General features: G+C 50.5%; 1 protein-coding gene across 1 annotated transcript in view; it reads left to right on the top strand.

Annotated features, from left to right (window-relative positions):
* The first annotated feature begins 5,371 nt into the window (after nucleotides 1-5,371).
* Wscd2 (WSC domain containing 2) overlaps nucleotides 5,372-18,484 on the top strand; it is a 37,451-nt gene continuing 24,338 nt past the window's right edge. The window contains exons 1-3 of the mRNA XM_052168108.1: nucleotides 5,372-5,771; nucleotides 11,771-11,885; nucleotides 14,532-14,716. Coding sequence (XP_052024068.1) covers nucleotides 5,372-5,771; nucleotides 11,771-11,885; nucleotides 14,532-14,716 — 700 coding nt within the window. The remainder of the gene's footprint in view (nucleotides 5,772-11,770; nucleotides 11,886-14,531; nucleotides 14,717-18,484) is intronic.

Below are 18,484 nucleotides of genomic sequence, written 5' to 3'. Positions count from 1 at the left end.
TTGATTTTAAGTTGAGCACTGGGATGAGGGGCAGCCTTTTTTTTGTTTTTGTTTTTGTTTGTTTGTTTTTGTGTGTGTGTGTGTTTTTTTTTTTTTTTTTTTTTGGTTTTTTTTTTTTTTTTTTTTTTTTGGTTTTGTGAGACAGGGTTTCTCTGTGTAGCCCTGGCTGTCCTGGAACTCACTCTGTAGACCAGGCTGGCCTCAGCCTCTTTTTTCTTCACCCCCTCCATTGCAAATGGCCTTGGGGGACCTGCAGTACATGGGGGGGGGGCTGGGGCTAAGGCATGGTGTGTGGGGCTTTCCTAGCCCTGACAAGACGGTGTAGGTAGGAAGTTCCCATCTGCACCATCCTCCAGAAGGTGGGTGGCATGGCCCCTACTCTGTGTCCTCTTCCCTGAGTCCCCTACTTCCCCACCCCACCCCCACCCTGCCATGACCATCTCTTCCTGTCTCCTGTCAGCTGCTAATGAGTTCAGTGTCCCCAGATGTCCACTTGGCAACCATTTAAGGAAAAAAATGTGTGGCAATTATAAAGAACATAGAGGGGGGAACCAAAGAGCCAGATCTAGAAACATCATCAGCGAGGGAATGGCTGCGGGGACCAACAGTGTGTTCCTCACTGGTGTGGAAAATGGCTTCCTGGTTGCTCACATGAGGCAGATGAGTGGGGCACCCTAGAGTGTCTCTGTCCTCTACACTTTCATTCAGTGCTCCAACAAGAGCAGGGAGTGGAGTGGAGTTGAGGCTGATGGAAACGGGTGTCTCTCTCCAGTCAGACGAACCCAGGTGGGCTACCGGCCAGGGCCACGCTCCTCCCTAAAGATCTGTGGTCTGCAGAGTTGAAGGGATCCCTCAAAGTACCAGAGTGACTCCTCGCTTCCTCTCTTCATGTCACATAGGTGTGACGTGCATGGGCTCCCATGAGGCGCCAGCTTCAAGATGATCTTCATACGGTGTGAAGCTCGCTGGGGATATGGCTTGGATGGAGGGGTGGCTCCTAGCATGCATATTCCTGGCATGCCTGTGTGTATGAGTGTGCATGTGAGTGTGAACATGCATGTGTATGAATGCATGTACATGTGTGTGAATGTGCACGTGTGAGTATGCGTATGTATATATATGAATGTGCATGTGAGTGTGAACATGCATGTTTAATGAGTGTGAATAAGCATGTATATGTGACTGCATGTTCATGAGTGTGCATGTGTGAGTATGTGTTAGTGTGCATGTGTATGAATGTGTATGTGAGTGTGAAAGTATGTGCAGTATGCATGTGTGCAAGTGTAAATGTGTGAGTATATACGTACATTTGCTTATGAATGTGCATGAGTGTGAACATGCATGAGTGTGAGTGTGCATGTGTATGAATAAGCATGTATGAGTATGTATGTACATGTATATGAATATCCATGAAATGTGAATGTCCGTGTATAAGTATGCATGCATGTGTGTGAGCATGCATGTGAGGATGTGTGAGTGTGCATATAGAGTGGCATGTGTAAGTGCGTATTGAACAGTATGAGTGTGAACATGCATGAGTGTGAGTGTGCATGCATGTGAGTAAGCATGTGTGAGTATGTATGTACATGTATATGAATATCCATGAAATGTGAATGTCCGTGTATAAGTATGCATGCGTGTGTGTGAGCATGCATGTAAGGATGTGTGAGTGTGCATATAGAGTGGCATGTATAAGTGCGTATTGAACAGTATGAGTGTGAACATGCATGAGTGTGAGTGTGCATGCATGTGAGTAAGCATGTGTGAGTATGTATGTACATGTATATGAATATCCATGAAATGTGAATGTCTGTGTATAAGTGTGCATGTATGTGAGCATGCATGTGAGGATGTGTGAGTGTGCATATGGAGTGGCGTGTGTAAGTGCATATTGAACAGTATGAGTGTGAACTGCTGTGCTGTATCATGATATACAGATTCCCACCCTGGGCTTTGTCATTGTGTAGCTAACACAGCAGCTATGTAACTGTTTTCTTCCTTGGTTCCCTAAAGGCAGACCATAGCCTTTATGTTTTATTTATTTATTTATTTATTTATTTATTTATTTATTTATTTATTATCTATTTGTATGTGTGCATGTGTGTGCACACATGTGCGTATATGTATAGGATCATGCCACAGCGTGCACATGGAGGTCAGTGGACAACTTTCAGGAGTCAGTTCTCTCTTTCCATCATGTGGGTTCCTGGGGATTGAACTTGAGTCATCAGGTTTGGAGGCCACTGCCTTTCCCTGCTGAGCTATCTCCCTGACTCTGTTTTGTGTGACTGGAAGGACAGATGGTGCCCGGCTGAGTGGAGAGATGGATGGATGTGGCTGTCACAGTTTGGATGGAAGGATGGGATGAGTGGGTAGGTGTCCTGAAGGAAGATGACAGACTGACAGATGGATAAAAGGGTGGATGGCTGAGTGGACAGACTAATGGGTGTGTAGAGGTTGAAGGTGTTGGATGGACAGACAGATGGACGTTTGGTGGCAGACGTGCGTGGGTTTTTGTGCCGTGCTCAATTATCAATTCCACATGCCTAGGAGGAGATTGCTGTAGTAAGTGCTGAGTCCCAAGGACTGTGGAGGCAGACAGCATCCAGATCCCCAGTGAAACTGACAACTGGGTCTCCCTTGCTGAGGGCATCCTGTCGCCCCCTGCTGGCGGCAATATGAAGCAGCGTTGCCCAATTGTCAACCTACATCCAGGTTTCCCCTCTGGGTCCAGAGTCCAGCACTCAACTCTTCTTACCCATGAACCCTCTCCAAGGCCACCTTGTGACAGCAGAGATGTAGTTGGAAAGCCAGAACTTTTCAACACCTCCCATGGAAATTTGAGTTCCTACCCATCAGAACGTCTCAGAAAGCCCTGGCCAGGGGAGGTGGCTGCAGTCGATCGAAAGATATGGGCTCTTACTTTGAGGCTATCTCTGAACTGTCAGGCATTGTCCAGAGTGTGTGTGGAGAGACGATGTCAAAAAAGGTTAAGAGGTGTGGTTTGGCCAAGCAAGAAGGCACTTACCTGTAATCCTAGCACTTGGGAGGTAAAAGGAGGGAAGAACAAGAGTCCAGGGATAGCCTCAGCTACAGAGCAAGTTTGAATCTAGCCTGGGCTACATGGAACCCTCTCTAAAACAAAAAACAAAAACAAATAAAAAAAATTCACCTCAAACCAAAAAACCCTGTGTTTTTAAATTGCAGTGACGCCCCACTCATCCTGGAAGCCCTGCCTTCCCTCACCTGTAAGATAGGAGAGAATAAATGAGATTATACTCTGTAGAGGACACCCAGCCCCCAGCTGGCCACCTGGAGGCCCACAGCCAGTGCTGGTCACATGGATGAGTTGCTTACTGAGCCTGCTTCCCTCCCTTCCCACCTCCCGCTCAGGCAGTGATGGTGGTCTGTAGATTTGATTTCTGCGTTAGAACACAAGCCCTCGGGGTGTGTATTCTATCTCTGCGTCTCAGCCATAGCTGGAACACAGCGGGTCTCCTTGAGGGAGTCATGGGAATGAGTTTGGGCTCAGCAGTCTCGAGGTTTCCTTTGGACCTATGGGAACGCACAGATCCACGCACGTTTGATAAATGTATACAGAGCTTGTGTAGAACGGGGGGAGCAAGCAGCTGGGCCGCGCTGCTGGTGTCTTCTGCGCACAGATTCAGCCAACCATGGGTGGAAAATGGGTGAGGGGGACCCAGGGCCGGGGACATGGCTCAGTTGGTGAAGAATTGGCCATGTAAACATGGGGACCCAAACGCAGATCCTCAGCAGTGGGAGGACAGAGGCAGGAGGATACCCAGAGCTCACTGACCAGGGAATGCTACCAAATTAGCTTCCAGTTTTATTGAAAAGATCCTGTCTCAAAACACAAGGGGGAGTGACTGAAGAAGTTACTCAACATCGACCCCTGGCCTCAACACACACTTATAACACAACGCAAACATGCACACACACATACACAGAGACAGAGACAGACACACACAGGCACACACTCATAACACACATACATATACACAGAGACACATACATACACACATATATACATATACACATACATACATATACACATACATACCAGAGACACACAGGCACATACTCATAACACACATATACATACATACACACAGATGCATACATACATACACAGAATCATACATACATACACACATACAACTCAGAGACACACAGGCACACACTCATAACACACATACATACACATACAGAGACACATACATACATACACACTGACTCATACATACCCACAGACATATATATATACACATACACAAATACATATACAGACATATACATACAGACACATGTATATATCAGAGACACACTAATACATACACACAGACACGTACACACAGATATGCACATACATACCATAGACACAGAGACATACAAATAGATACACATACATACCAGACACACACACACACGCATGCACACGCACACGCATGCACCCTCTGGGTCCATACTGACTGTTCATTAAAGTCCTTTTTTGCCATTATTTTTTAAGTACTTCGTAACAACAACTCCTAAGCACTGAGATTGTATTAGGTGGTCTAGGCCATGTGAGATGTTTGGAAACCCACTGGAGTGTGTGTGTGCAAATCCTATAGAAACCCCAGACTCCAGCCCAGTCATTGAAGTGTCCCAATTCCAGTGTGGCAGAGAGTGGAGGCGAGGCGGGGTTCTGCATTCCTGGAGCCCACGCAGCCCTGCTCTCAGGTGCTTCCGACCCGACTCTCTCCGGGGCTCCGCACCCCTTGAGGTTTCTCAGGACATCTTTCCATTCTGAGCTTCAGTGAGGAGCCCTTACGCCTGTGTCCGATGTTTTACAGGTGGTAGCACTGTGGCCTGAAGCTTGACCAGATGGAGTCTTTCCAGCACGTGTCCCCAGAAGGCGGAACACAGCTTGGTCACCCATTGGAGATAGAGAAGAGGCCAGCATCAGAGCTCTCAGTGAACTGATCAGACCCAACAGCCCAAGGGGCTGAGAAGGGGGTCAGAGTGACATTGCAGCCGCGGGGCTCCCTCCCCTGATCCCTGTCACCAGAGTTCTTTAGCTATGTTCTAGACAAGGAACAAGATGTGGGGAATGGAGACCATGTCCTGTAAATCTCCTCTTTTGGCCCCAGGCAGCTCACAGTGATCTTGGGATTCCAGCAACCTTTGTCCTTGTCACCTCTAGACTCAGCCAGGCGCTGGCTTGCTTTCCAGCTACTGTGTCTCTGTGGAGGGATCAGAGCTCCAAGCCCTTGCGGTCTCATTCCAGGGAAGTCAGGAGAAGCCACGCCCTCCACGCCCCTTCCCAGCCATCCACCCTGCCAGCCCTGAGCCAGTCCGGAATGATCCTGCTATGGCCAAGCTCTGGTTCAAGTTCCAGCGGTGTTTCCGGTATTTCCGCAGGAAGCCCGTGCGCTTCTTCACCCTGCTGGCTATCTACCTGACCGCCGGGAGCCTCGTCTTCCTGCACTCGGGCTTCGTGGGCCAGCCCGCGGTGCCCCAGAGCCAGGCCAGCCCCGCAGCGGAGAGCCCGGCTGAAGGAGCTGAGCTGCCTTTCCTGGGTGACTTGCACCTGGGCAGGGGTTTCCGGGATACGGTGGAAGCCTCCAGCATCGCTCGCAGGTACGGACCCACATTCAAGGGCAAGGACACCAGTGAGAGAGCCAAGCTGGGCGACTACGGAGGAGCCTGGAGCCGAGCCCTCAAGGGGAGGGTTGCTCGGGAGAAAGAGAAGGAGAAGGAGGAGGAGAGAGGTAAGCGCCTGGAGGGACCGAGGGAAAATACAGACACCAATGTAGAAATAACAGCCACCAACTGGTCTCAGAGCTCCGGACACACGTGAATGTAGGGAATTGGTCCAGTCATCCATGAGTGAGTCACGTGGCTACTCCTTAATTGGGCAAATTCTGTTTGAACCCCGCACTTGCCTTGGCTTAGAATCCCACTGCTTGTTAAACACACAGAAACTCCAGAATTAGTGTTCCAGAGCACAGAACGTCCCAGGATCCGTGGTGAACACTCGACATGCGTAGAATCAGCTCCACGATGCTGAACAGAGCTGCTACTCTGCCTGGTGTAAAGACAGGGAGGCAGCTGGGCAGTATGGTGAATCCTGACATCCCTGCCCGGGGGAGGCTGAGCTGGGAGGAGTCAAAGGCTAGCCTGGATTATGTAATGAGACTCTGTCTCAGAGACAAAAAAAAAAGACACCAGGAGCCCAGGATCAATAGCAGCTACTTAGACAACTGAAGCTAAGACCAAGTTAAAGAGTTCTCATCCTGTGAAATGAGGAGTCAGAAGCTAGCCTGGGCTATATAATAAGGCAGGGCTCCTGATACTAACACTGCCCTGGGGAGGGAAGGAGTCAGGCTAGCCTGGGCTAAAATATGAGCCAATGCTCCAGGCACTAACACTGCCCTGGATAGATTCCATTGCCTTGTATTTTCTCAGCTTTTTTACATCCAAAAGGATTCTGATTACTGGTACATACCACAGGCTAGAACAGGGTACAGATGATCGCATGCCTGTTTACCAGATGTGGATGGCTGGAGGGGGGTGTAGCTCAATTAATAGTGGGCTTCCCCAGCATGCTTGATCCCCAGGGGCTTGATCCCTGGGCAGGGTAGTGCACGCCTGTAACCCCAGCACTACAGAGGCACAAGACTCAGAAGTTCAAGGCCATTCATAGCTACATAGGGAATTGGAGGTCAGACTAGTCTAGGAACCCTGTCTCACAAGCAAGCAAAAGGGACTGGATAGATGGGCCATCAGGTTAGAGACCAGATGCATACTGTTCTTGCAGAGGACTCCCTTCTATTCCCAACACCCACATCAGGTGGTTTACACCTGTAACCCCATCTCCAGCAGGATCTTATGCCCCTGACACATAGCCACCACCACACATACGGAGAATTTAAAATAAAATAAAATCAAGAACCAGATGTGGACATGGGGGCTTGAGAGGTAAAGATGCCAGCTCAGGGCTTCACAGCTGTTGTCCGTATCACTTGGGGGTTTAAGTTCCATCTGTCCAGATGCCTGCCTCTCTCTGAAGGTGTCCCCACTCCACTGACAGCTATCATGTGACCAGTGGGCTGGGGAAACCTGCCATTGCCACAGATCACGAGATTATAATGGGAGGATGTGTGGGGGAACCCAGCGAGGATGGGGTGAGAGGATTGGGCCCCTCTGTATGCCACAGGAAGCCCTTCTCTACCCCTGGAAGGCACAGGATTCACAAAGGGACACGTGGGTGCCCCTGCCCCAGTCCTAGGCTGAACCTGGCTCAGAAGCTGTCCCAGGAGACTTTTACCATCCTCTCCTGTGACAGAGCCCAGAGCTCAGGGAGACAAGAAGACAGGACAGAGATCCTTAGCCTAGGATTCTAGCACTATCTTAGTCATCTGTGTAGTGCAGACAATGGCCCGTGAGACAGATCTGGCAATGCGTCTGAGACACAACTGGCAGTTAGCAGTGCTCAAGAAATACTCCCAGGATCTACTCAGGGAGCAGCCATCTCTTTGCATTGCAAGGATGGTCTATTAGAGAAATCTCTGCTCTTTCCACGTTGCCCCTTCAGATTCCACCTCTGGCCACTCCGAACAGCACCTGGTCCTTTTAAGTCCCCGGAGTCCCTGCCAGCCCGTTCCCAGTTCTCGGGTTCCCTCCTGTACTGCAGTCTTCTGTCCCTGCTGTGCACTGAGCAACTTCCTGCTCTCTTTGCCTCAGGAGCTCAGTCCTTTAACCTACTTACTCTTTCCCCACACAAATCTCTGCACAGCTTTTTTTTTTTTTTTTTTTTTTTTTTGCTTTTTTTTGAGCCTCTGCCTCCCGCAGCCACTTTCCAGAGTGACCTAACCAGTTCCACTCCCTAGCTTTACCCTGTAGCCATGCACATCAGGATTCAAAGACATTTTGCTTGTACGCCCCGCTGCGGTCCAGAGGGCAGGGGTATTCCACTGTTTGCCAGCTCAACCCGTCAGCACCTGGGACAGCGCCAGGGGCCTCTGGATTTCAGCTTTGTCCAGCTCCAGGCCTCTGCTGCTTCCTTGTCCGACCAGATATGTGCCACAGTCATACATACTGTGGTCCCCGTGACAGTGGATCTGTATGATGCGGGGTTGTGAGAATCAACTGCCGTTAGCTCTCCATAGCTGAGGGTTCATGCCCTGGGGTTTAGCCCACCACAGACAAACAAATAAAAAAAACCCCTAAGGAACACACACTGGCTTCCCTCTTGTATGTCCAGGGTTCACACTGCGTTAGGGGCTAGAGTCATTTAGAGAGAGAACTTCTGAACACGAGAGGGAGGAGATGTCTGAGTTCTGTGCAAATGCTGCACTCTGTAAACATGTTGGGGATGCCGGACCCCACCCCCGTGAGACACGGAGAGACGTTGCATGGCCACTATGACTGTCAGCAGTAACAACGCCGTTTACGGAGCGCCTGCTCTATGCTTGCTGCTGCTTATTTCCTGTTTGTGGCTTAGGATAGAGCAGTCTGTGTCTGTGCCTGGATCACCCTCTGGTCCCTGATGTCACTTAGTAGCTGTCCTGTTGTTAGTACCGGTGCTAACCATTGAGTGGCCGCGGTGGGCAAGACCATGGAGCGCTGATTCGTCGCTTTATTTAACTAGCACCACTCCATGATTTGGAGGCTGTTTTGGTCCATATTGATCACGGTAATACTGAATTCAGAGAGCAGTGGCTTGCTCTGGTTACAGAGATTGCCGGATTAGTGAAGTTATTGGCTTCCAAAGCTTGTGTGCCTTCTTCTCAATCCTGGGCAGAGCCCAGCAGGTGACCTTACACATGTGTTATGAACTGAAAAAACAAAAAATGGAAAAGTAGCCCCAAACTCCCGGCTCTTGGCAGCCCCAGGAACAAGCAGTGTCATTAGGAAAACACATCCTGTCTATTCTTCAATTTATTTGAGGTTCAGCACCTTACATCAGCACTGCCAAAATCAAAATGCTTTTTTTCTGACCTGATACAGAAGCCTGGCTTCCTCCCAAGCTGGCAGTGCCCTGCTACATGTGGGACCGAGAGCCTGGCACTGCCTGGCACTAGCTGCGCACACACATCGCTTCCCAAGCCCCACAACAACCAGTGAGTGGCTTCACATCATCATCTAACCAGGAAGGAAGGAACGCAGTAGCAGAAGCCTAGGGAACAACACCCGATGCTAGCTGCAGTGTGCACACTCATGTGGAATTGTTCATCCCATACACGTGTGTGTGCGTACACACATACATGAGCATTCATCCTACATACAAACACACATGCATATTTATACACAGGAACATCTACATATATGCGCATATACTATGAACATGCATATGTTCAATATGTATATATTGTGTATGTACATATATACATACATCTCCACTCTCATTCATTTCTCTGTTCCTTCATGGGTGCCACAGGCTCTGTCCAGTGTCCTCTTTTCATTTGGTCACATGGTCATCTTGGTCACATGGTCATCTTCTTACAAGGCCATCAGCCCCTGTTGGTTTGGGGCTATGTTCTTCTAGTTGACCTCCTTGCCTCCGGACTGTCTGTCACAAGGCCATATTCTGAAGCATTGCCCTGGTGTCTCTTCTAGGGCAGGGGCTGTGCATGAGACAGAACTCACCTCAAATAACCCAGGGCAGAATATTTGACCCCACTTGTCAGAGAGGCCAATGATGTCTCCAGGGGCCCAGCTCTGTGCCTGCGTGCCACAAACCCAGACCTGGCACAGCGGGATACCTCAGAATCCTTTCACAACAGTGCAGAGAAAAACATGCAAGCCTGCTTGTGCTCAGCCGCCCTCTTAGCAAATGGCCCCTGTCAGAGAGAAGAAACTCTGTGGAAAGATTAACGGGGGCAGAAGGAAATGTAAGGAGAAGAATTTGGTGCAAGGAGGGGAGGCCCTCCCGTGCTGGATTCTGGACTGGAGATAAAGCCATAGCTATTTCAGCTCCCCTCTCTCATCCTCCACCCTGGTCTTTGAGCAGAATGGAGAAACCCCCAAGGGTGTAGTGTCTTTGCAGGAGATGGAGCTGGGCTCAAGTTTGGTCTGAGACCCTCCTTGTGGGTGGATTCAGCAAATATTCAGCTGGGCCATAGGGACTGTGTGTGTGTCAAGCTTTGGGGGTTTCCTGAAACAGGATTAAACAAAGACTTAGATGTTCAGTCCTTTAGTGAAGGCCCAAAATGAAGGGTGTGGGTGGCCTTGCCCTGTGCGCCCACAGCATCCCAGCAGCTGAGATTCTGTCTCAGGTAGGAGGCGTTTAGAATGTGCCGCAAGAACACAGGCCAGCAGGGCCTCCAGAGCTGTCACCAGTGACAGGCTCGCATGGCGCTGGGGCAACAAAACTCCCTTTGAAAAGCCAGACTGTTCTCCCAGGAGCCATTGCCACTGTTGTAGGAAGTCTGAGATGACACGGTGAGGACTGGTGTCCAGCAGAGTACAACCACCATGCATGGCGGGGCAATGTCCTCCTGCAAGCTCTGCTCCCCAGTAAAGAACAGGGCAAGTTAAACCTGGGCAGCCTCCTAGGCAGAGGAAGTGCCAACTGTCACTGAGGGTTTCCTGGTCACTCCCAGGGAAGGCCATTTAATCCCAGGCCCTGGCTGGATCCTTCTCTTCTGAGGAAAGCGCAGAGAGAGCCAGTGTGAGTCCCATAGACCTGCATTCAGATCTTCATTCAGCTTTTAGCTCTGAGCCTCTCCTCCCTAGGCCTCTGTGAGGAGGGAGAATACCAGGTCTTTCCAGTGTACAGGCACACATCCCAAACATCCAGAAGAGGGATCTCGAGCCAAGCTGTGTGTGTGTGTCCAACTCTGGCTTTGTTTATACAAGCTGTGTCACCCTGAGCAGACGGTGACCTCTCTGGACCACAGAGTAAACATAATATTCTCACAGAGTCTCGGCGAGCATTCTGTAGGAAGAAGCACTGACCATAGCTCACATCCAGATGTTGGGAAAATGTTAAGAAAAAATAGATTTTGCAGACTGTAATGTGCTGTCTCTGTGTATGAGTTTCTACTAGACCTAAAGGGATGTATTCCTGGTGCCAACAACTGCATGGTTCTTAGATATCATTGGAAGTAATTCTTGGATGGACGCATCCACCCAAGTCCCCTAGAGAGACAAACTGTAAAGTGTTTAGCCAAGTGAATGGCCAGTGTCTTTTTCTGCTGACTGGGCCCTTGTACCTAGCACACACGGGACAATACAACAGAGCATTCGTGAGACAGACCCCTCTGGCCATTGACTGGTGGTTTCATCACCTGTAAGGAAAGCACATGAAAGTCATCCTATCTAAGCCCCGTAGACCCGAGCCGGGAGGTAACCGTATGAAGTGAGGCTGGAACCTTGAACCGTCCAAGTGCAGTGAGACCCTTGAGGCAGGCCGTAAAGGAGAGGAAGGTTCTAGACCTTCCACAGTCACTAAAACAGGCCTTACTTATCCTGGGTGACGTAGGGCTCCTCCTGGGCTACAGGTGTGGAGACCCTGAATGTGCTTGTGGTCCAGGGAAAGGAACCCCTCCTGTGCCCTACCGTCTTCAGGGTCTACAGGGAACAGTCTAGTTCCCACTGCCCTGATTGGCCAAGACCCAGAAGTTCCCATCTCTTGCTTGTACGCTGAGGACAGAATCAGGTACTGCACACTTGGCAAAGCCACACAGCCAGGGCACACGGGTCGCCTCCTGCAGCCCTCCGGCTTCATCCTCAAGTGTACCCAACTCTTCCTCTTTCCCCACAGCCAAGTACATCGGCTGCTACCTGGACGACACCCAGAGCCGGGCCCTGCGAGGTGTGTCCTTTTTCGACTACAAAAAGATGACAGTCTTCCGTTGCCAGGACAACTGTGCTGAACGGTAGTGCCCCCGTGCCCCAACACTGTCACTGTATCCCCAGACATGTCCCTTCCCACCCTTTCTGCAGGGTGTTCCTTCGATGGTGTAGTTTGCCTTGGCTTGTCAGATGGTGAACAGGGGAATGTAGGAAGAAAGGATTGCAAGAATGATTGGCTAGTGCATATATACGTGTGTGTGCATAAGCATGTATGTCTACATATGTATGCACATGCATGTGTGTGCACATAAGCATGTGTGTATACAATATATAAATGTATACGTACATGTTTGTGCACGTCTGCATATGTGTGCACATAAGCATGTGTATACACATATATAAATGCATGTACATGTTGGTACACATGTCTGCATATAGATGAGCATGCACATGTATGCAGATAAGCATGTGTATACATATATAAATGTATATATACATGTTTGTGTACATGTGTGCACATGTGTGTATATACATATACGTGCATATACATGTTTGTGTACATGTGTTTACACGTGTGTGCACTTATATGTGTGTGCACAAAGATGCATACGATGTGAATATGGCCATACAGCTGTATGGAGTGTGCCGAGGAGCAGGCTTGTAAGGCGTGGTGTGTGGTCAGCTGGTTACATGGGTGAGTTTAGTCTGGACAACTGATTGTCTCTGAGACATGGTAGTTGTGTGATCACAAGCCTTGGCAGTCCTCTTGCCTTGAGCTCTGGAGTCGCTGGGATTGCAGGCCTGGGCCATCATGCCTGGTTTTAAACTCCACCTCTTAAAGAACGCAGTCCCTTGACAGAGGAAATGCTCCGGATCCTGATGTGGTGCTGGGTAGATGGTCAGAGCCACCCAGGCTTACGGCTGCACATGCCCTGGTGACTTGGTGGCATTAGCCCTGCCCCACCCACCTGCTCCTCCTAGAAGATGAAGCAAGAGCAGATGACAGAACTGCCTATCTTGGAACCTCACTTGCAGGATTTGCCTCCCTGTCCCCGCCCTGTCCCCGCCCCCAGACTCCTGCTTCTCAGGAGTCTCTCCCACTGGGGCCTCTCCCACTGACAGAAACAGCACTTCCCAAGGAAAGTGTGCTATCAGTTCTGAAACTGGAGGCAGCCTACACCTCAGAGCCAGGTTACCTCACCCCTGGAACCAGCTGACCACCAGCATTTCCTCTGTCAAGGGACCTTCTAGAAGGCAGGCTGCTCTGAGGAGCCCTCGTGGCTCTGGGAGCACAGTGGGCAGGAGGCTGGCAGGGCTCCCCCTTCCCTGAATTCTCAGCCAGAGCCGGCAGCCTCCTTCCACGTGTTTAGACCGGTGTCCACCGAGTGGCCTTTTTAGGAAAAAGATTTCACGGCTAGGAAAAAATAGCACATCCTTACAGTCTCTGGAATTTTGTTTTGCTTTGTTTAGAGGAAGAAATTTTCTTCTTGGCTGGGAATGTGAGCTTGGTTTTGTATCCTGCCAAAGGGATCCGAGTGCCCTGGCTCCTCCCCCTTCTCCAGTGCTTCCCAAGGGACCTGGCAATGAGGTGATAGGTTCCTGGAAGGTGGGAAGCTGGGTTCTTCAGAGGTGGAAGAGGGGGGAGGGGTGGGGTGATGGTGTGTGGGTGTGTGCCTGCACGCTCAGGATCTAAGTGAGTGTGGGTATGGCTATGCATGCGTGTGTGTAGTTGTATGGGGTGTGTATATGCCTGTGTGAATGTGTGTATGCATGTGTGTATATGTGTATCTGTGTGAATGCATGAGTATGTAAGACTATGCGTGTGAATGTGTGTGTGCATAGCTATATAGGTGTATGTGTGTGCATAGCTCTGTGTGTGTGCATAGCTCTATGGGTGTGTACATAGCTGCATGTGTGTGTGTGTGCATAGCTGTATGGGTATGTGTGTATATATGCATAGCTATATGGGTGTGTGTGTGCATAGTTGTATAGGTGTGCATGTGTGTGTATAGCTGTATGGGTATGTGTGATATATGCATAGCTATATGGGGGTGTGTGTGCATAGTTGTATAGGTATGCATGTGTGTGTGTATAGCTGTATGGGTATGTGTGTATGTATGTGTAACTGTATAGGTATACGTGTGTATGCATAGCTGTATGGGTATGCATGTGTGTGTGTGTAGCTGTATAGGTGTGCGTGTGTGTACGCATAGCTGTATGGGTGTGTGTGTGTGTGTATGAGTGAATTGAGTGAGTGAACATGTAAATAAATGAGTGTATGTCTGTATCTGTGAATGTGTAAGTATATATGAGTATGTGTGTGAATGTATTCATATGTGTGCCTGAGTTAATGTGTGTATATAAATGACAGTATGAATGCATATCTATTAATGCATGAGCATGTACGTGTGTCGTGTGACTGTGAGTGTCACAGTAAGGCCATAACACCGCAGACAGTGATGAGGGCCGTTGGGTGACCCCAGGATGCTCTCCGTGTCCCCAAGGGTCTCTGACTCCCCACCCTCTGTGAACCCAGCAGGGTTTTAGCCCTGTGGAGTAGGCATGACCTGTCCTTCCTCCATCCCCGCCCTCCACCCTTTGTCCCCATTCTGAAGTCTCCCGTGTGCTCTCATTCCTTGGTCTCCATACCTCCTGGAGTCCCCTGTCCCCTGGGGTCTCCCTGGTGCTGTTGCCCTGCCTGACAGCAGCTCTCCTCCCCACACCCCCAGGGGTTACCTGTATGCTGGGCTGGAGTTCGGCGCTGAGTGCTACTGTGGCCACAAAATCCAGGCGGCCAACGTGAGCGAATCGGACTGTGACATGGACTGCAAAGGAGAGCGGGGCAGCGTGTGTGGTGGCGTCAACCGCCTCTCAGTCTACCGGCTGCAGCTGGCCCAGGAGGCTGCCCGAAGGTGTACGTGAGTCCGCCCCACACCTCTGCTGCTCAGCCTGAGGGTCCCTGAGGGTTTCAATGTCTACCCCGCACCTTCTGGGAAGCCCATCAGTCCACGACTTTACCTCCCTCCTCAGCCACTCTGCCTGCCTACGTTCCTGCTCTCCTCTGCCCCACTGAGTCTAGACCGGATCTAGGCCCATCTCCTTCTGAGACGAGATTGTCCGCACGACCTAGGGCAGGGTAGTAGCCAAGACCACGAGAACAGGAAGCCCTTGTCCCTTTCTGAACTCATGATGCGGACTAGCTCCTGTCATGTTCATAGTGTCCCCTGAAATAGGCAGGGGGAAAGCTAGGCCTCGTGGCACTGGCCTGGCATTCCTGCTACTGGGGAGGCTGGTGGGGGAAATGCTTCCAAGTCAAGGACAGCCTGGGCAACATAGTGGGAACCAGCCTCAAAACAGGTTTAAGGGTTTGGGAAGGTGCTGGGAGTGTGACTCGGTGGTAGAGTCCTTGCCTGCTGTGCACGAGGCCCCTGGGTCAATCTCCAGGACCCACAAAATAAACAGGGAGGGAGGGAGGGAAGAAGGAAGGAAGTAAAGGAGGGAGGGAGGGGGAGAAAGAGAGGAAGGGAGGGAAGGAGGAAGAGGGGGTAGAGAGGAGGGGGGGAGTGAGGGAAGCACAGGACACTGCTTGTAGACATCCCCATCTGAGGTGAGAAGCCTGACTTAGCCACAGACCCTGTGAGCAGTGGGGGGCCTTTTCCAGTCCAGCCTTACCTGCTCCTTCCGGGGAAACCCTGCAGTTTGCAAGCCAAGGAGAGAATGCGTGGGGAGAGGCAGGAGACATCTCTTCTGTGGTCATTGTCCCACAGCCCTCCCCAGAGCCTCAGCCTCCAGAGTAGCCAGATGACCAGGCACAGCTGGGTTCTACACCCCTGAGGTGCCCACAGGCTGTCCCAGGCTGTCGCTCGCTCCACAGCCCCCACCCTCTGTGTGTGGCGGCAGCTCCACACCTGGCCATGGGGTGGGGCCACTTCTCGGTGGCTGTCTCTATCACAGTCCATGGCTTGCGGTCCGGGACCTTGGTAGTTAGCATCGTGCAAGCCTTGCCCTGCAGCCAACAGGGATGAGCGTGCCACCGACTTGCAGATGTGCCGCTTGCACCTCAGTTCAGGTCTGAAGGTCCAGCTGGCAAAGCACAGAGGTGGGAAACCTCAGCTGGAGAAAACTGGTGTAGGGGACCTGGTTCTGACCATCGGTGTAACGCAGTTCAAACTCAATGGCAGACTGCCCATCCTCACTATTGACATCATTTGTACTAATATTCAAGTGCTAATAGTGTTGGCGCTTTGGCCACCTGAAGAGATGGCCTCAAGCATTGCAGGCACTGACCAGACACAGCTGCTGACTGTGGATGCAGCCAGGATGGTGGGAGAGATTTAGGTGTTGTGTCTTGCTAGCTGGGTCATCTGAGAGGTGCCCCCCCTTCTGGTTCTCTGGTGTTGCATTTAAATCAAAGGCTTCTCAACTGGATGTGGTGTATGACACACACAGATGGTGGGATAGCCTATGTGAGGTAGTCTTTACACACGTAGGGAGGACTGAACGGCAGGGATGCACCCTGCCCAGTCTGCGTATGTCTGTGGTAGTAAAGGTCCCCAGGTGGAGCTCCGTACTGCACGGGAAAAGCTTCTTTGTGTTATGTGGTATCTGGGTGGAGATGGGGCTGTTTCTATTGAGGGACTGTGCATCCTCTAGGCCAGTGGTTCTCAACCTTCCTGATTCTGTGACCCTTAACATGGTGCCTCATGTTGTGGTGATCCCCCAACCATAACATTATTTTCATTATTATGTTATAACTGTAATTTTGCTGCTATTCCAAATCATAATGGAAATGTTTGATATGTCGGATATCTGATATGCGACCCCTGTGAAAGGGTCATTAAAATCCAAAGGGGTCGTGAGCCACAGGTTGAGAACCACTGCTGTAAAGACCCAGAGATGTTCCCAGGGTTATGCAAGTCGTGAAGCCTTCCATTGGAGAACTAAAGGAAAACCAAGCCTTAGTATGAACCTCAAGGCTGCTTCCCCTGAGACTAGAATGGAGGTGGTGTGGGTAAGAAGGAAGACGGTTGACCAGATGTCCAGCTGAGATGCCTGATGGGCTCCTAGTCAGCTGTGTGGTGTGTGGAGATTCTGAAACAGGGCGCTGTGTACTCTCATGTAGACTCGATGTGGGAGATGCAGCCACTCTTCCCAGGAGGCCACAGTCCTGGGGTAACAGTTGATTCAGCCTCAGGAAAGAAGCAAGGGGACACTTGAGTGGAATCCTCTTCTTAGGAGGATTGAGGTAAGCGAGCGACCATCATTCAGCCAGAAGCAACTTCTAGATTCAGCAGATGCTTTGTTGGAAGCAGCTTCCCTGTGTCTCCATTATAAACGTGTGGAAACTGACATGCAGAGAGCAGAAAGAGCATTTGGAGGAGTCCTCAAATGATGGATAAAGCTTTGCCTGGTAGAGAAGGAGAGGACACACAGACTTAAGACAACACTACCAAGGAACCTGGGGAAATATACGCAAGAAGAACTGGACACAGAAAAGCCTGGATACAGATCAGATGTGACAGGCACTGCTTCCTGATGCCCTGGTGCCTTCGAGAACTGCAGGTGGCTGGAAACAAGTTTTGACACCCAATTGGAACATCTCCACTTCTTCAAGGACTCAGCTTGAGCCTAACTCCTTCTTCCCCTAACCCCTCACCCCTCACCCCTGACTCCCTTTTCTGCCTCCTGGCCCTAAGATTTATGTCATCTCTGCTGCCTTTGCCCTGACTCCAATGCACCCTTGACTCCCATACCTGGGATCTGCATTAGCCAGAAACAACTCAGAAGTTGCCGTCTAAGTTGCTGGTTCAGAAAGGTGTCATCTAAGTAGCTGGCCCTTGGCAAATATAGATGACATGAACACCCTTCCCAGGAAACGAAGAGGATAGACACAAGTCCATTTGCGGGGCCCCTTAGGAACCCACAGAGAGCATTTCCAATCAGAAGGCTGTGCAGGAGCATTTATTTCCTGAGTGCCACCCTGGTGAGCCCAGGAGGAGGTCGCTTGTTCCTGCAGTAAGGAAGACAGTCAGTGGTGAGCTGGGCCAGTTTCTGTAGGTGCCCTGCCTTCCTGCCTTGACACAGACTCCAGGGCACACAGATTCATTCTTGGTACAAACGAAGCAAGAAATGGACTATCTTCTTGGTGAGATTACATTTGTCACAAGAGTTTGCTAAATGTGCCATTGAGTTTTGCTTTCTTCCCCAAGGGACAGACCAGCTGGTGGTGGAGAACATTGTGATTTTATAGGTCACAAGAGAGTGTGTCTGCCTGAGGATGCTTGTGGGATTTGGGGTGGAGAGGATCCAGAGAGCTGTGCCTTTTTCAGGGAGTCTGCCCCCCCCATCCCCCGCCTGCCTTTAGGCGGCTGTCCATGGTGCTGATTGCTCTCGGGTACAAATCAAATCCCATGACAGCCACCCAGCGATCCCTGGGCCATCTCCCCTCCCTCAGCTCCTTCCTCTCTTCCCTTCTTAGGGTTCCTTCTTCATCCTCCCCCTGGTTGCTACTCTGACCTTTGCCCTCTCTTCTACCATGATGAGGCATTATACAATTCACAACAAAATTAAAGATCTCAAAACCCAGTGTCTACATCCCAATCTGGGTAGTGAATTCTGCCCGTGACTGTTTGCTCTGGAGATTCCCACGTCTGAGAGCTGCTCATCGGTGCCTCCACGCCTG

This window comes from Apodemus sylvaticus, chromosome 22 (genome assembly GCF_947179515.1).
Source record: "Apodemus sylvaticus chromosome 22, mApoSyl1.1, whole genome shotgun sequence".
In the NCBI taxonomy this organism is placed as follows: Eukaryota; Metazoa; Chordata; class Mammalia; order Rodentia; family Muridae; genus Apodemus; species Apodemus sylvaticus.
The sequence above is the reverse complement of the archived record's forward strand: the minus strand, read 5'-3'. Positions and strand labels throughout refer to the sequence as shown.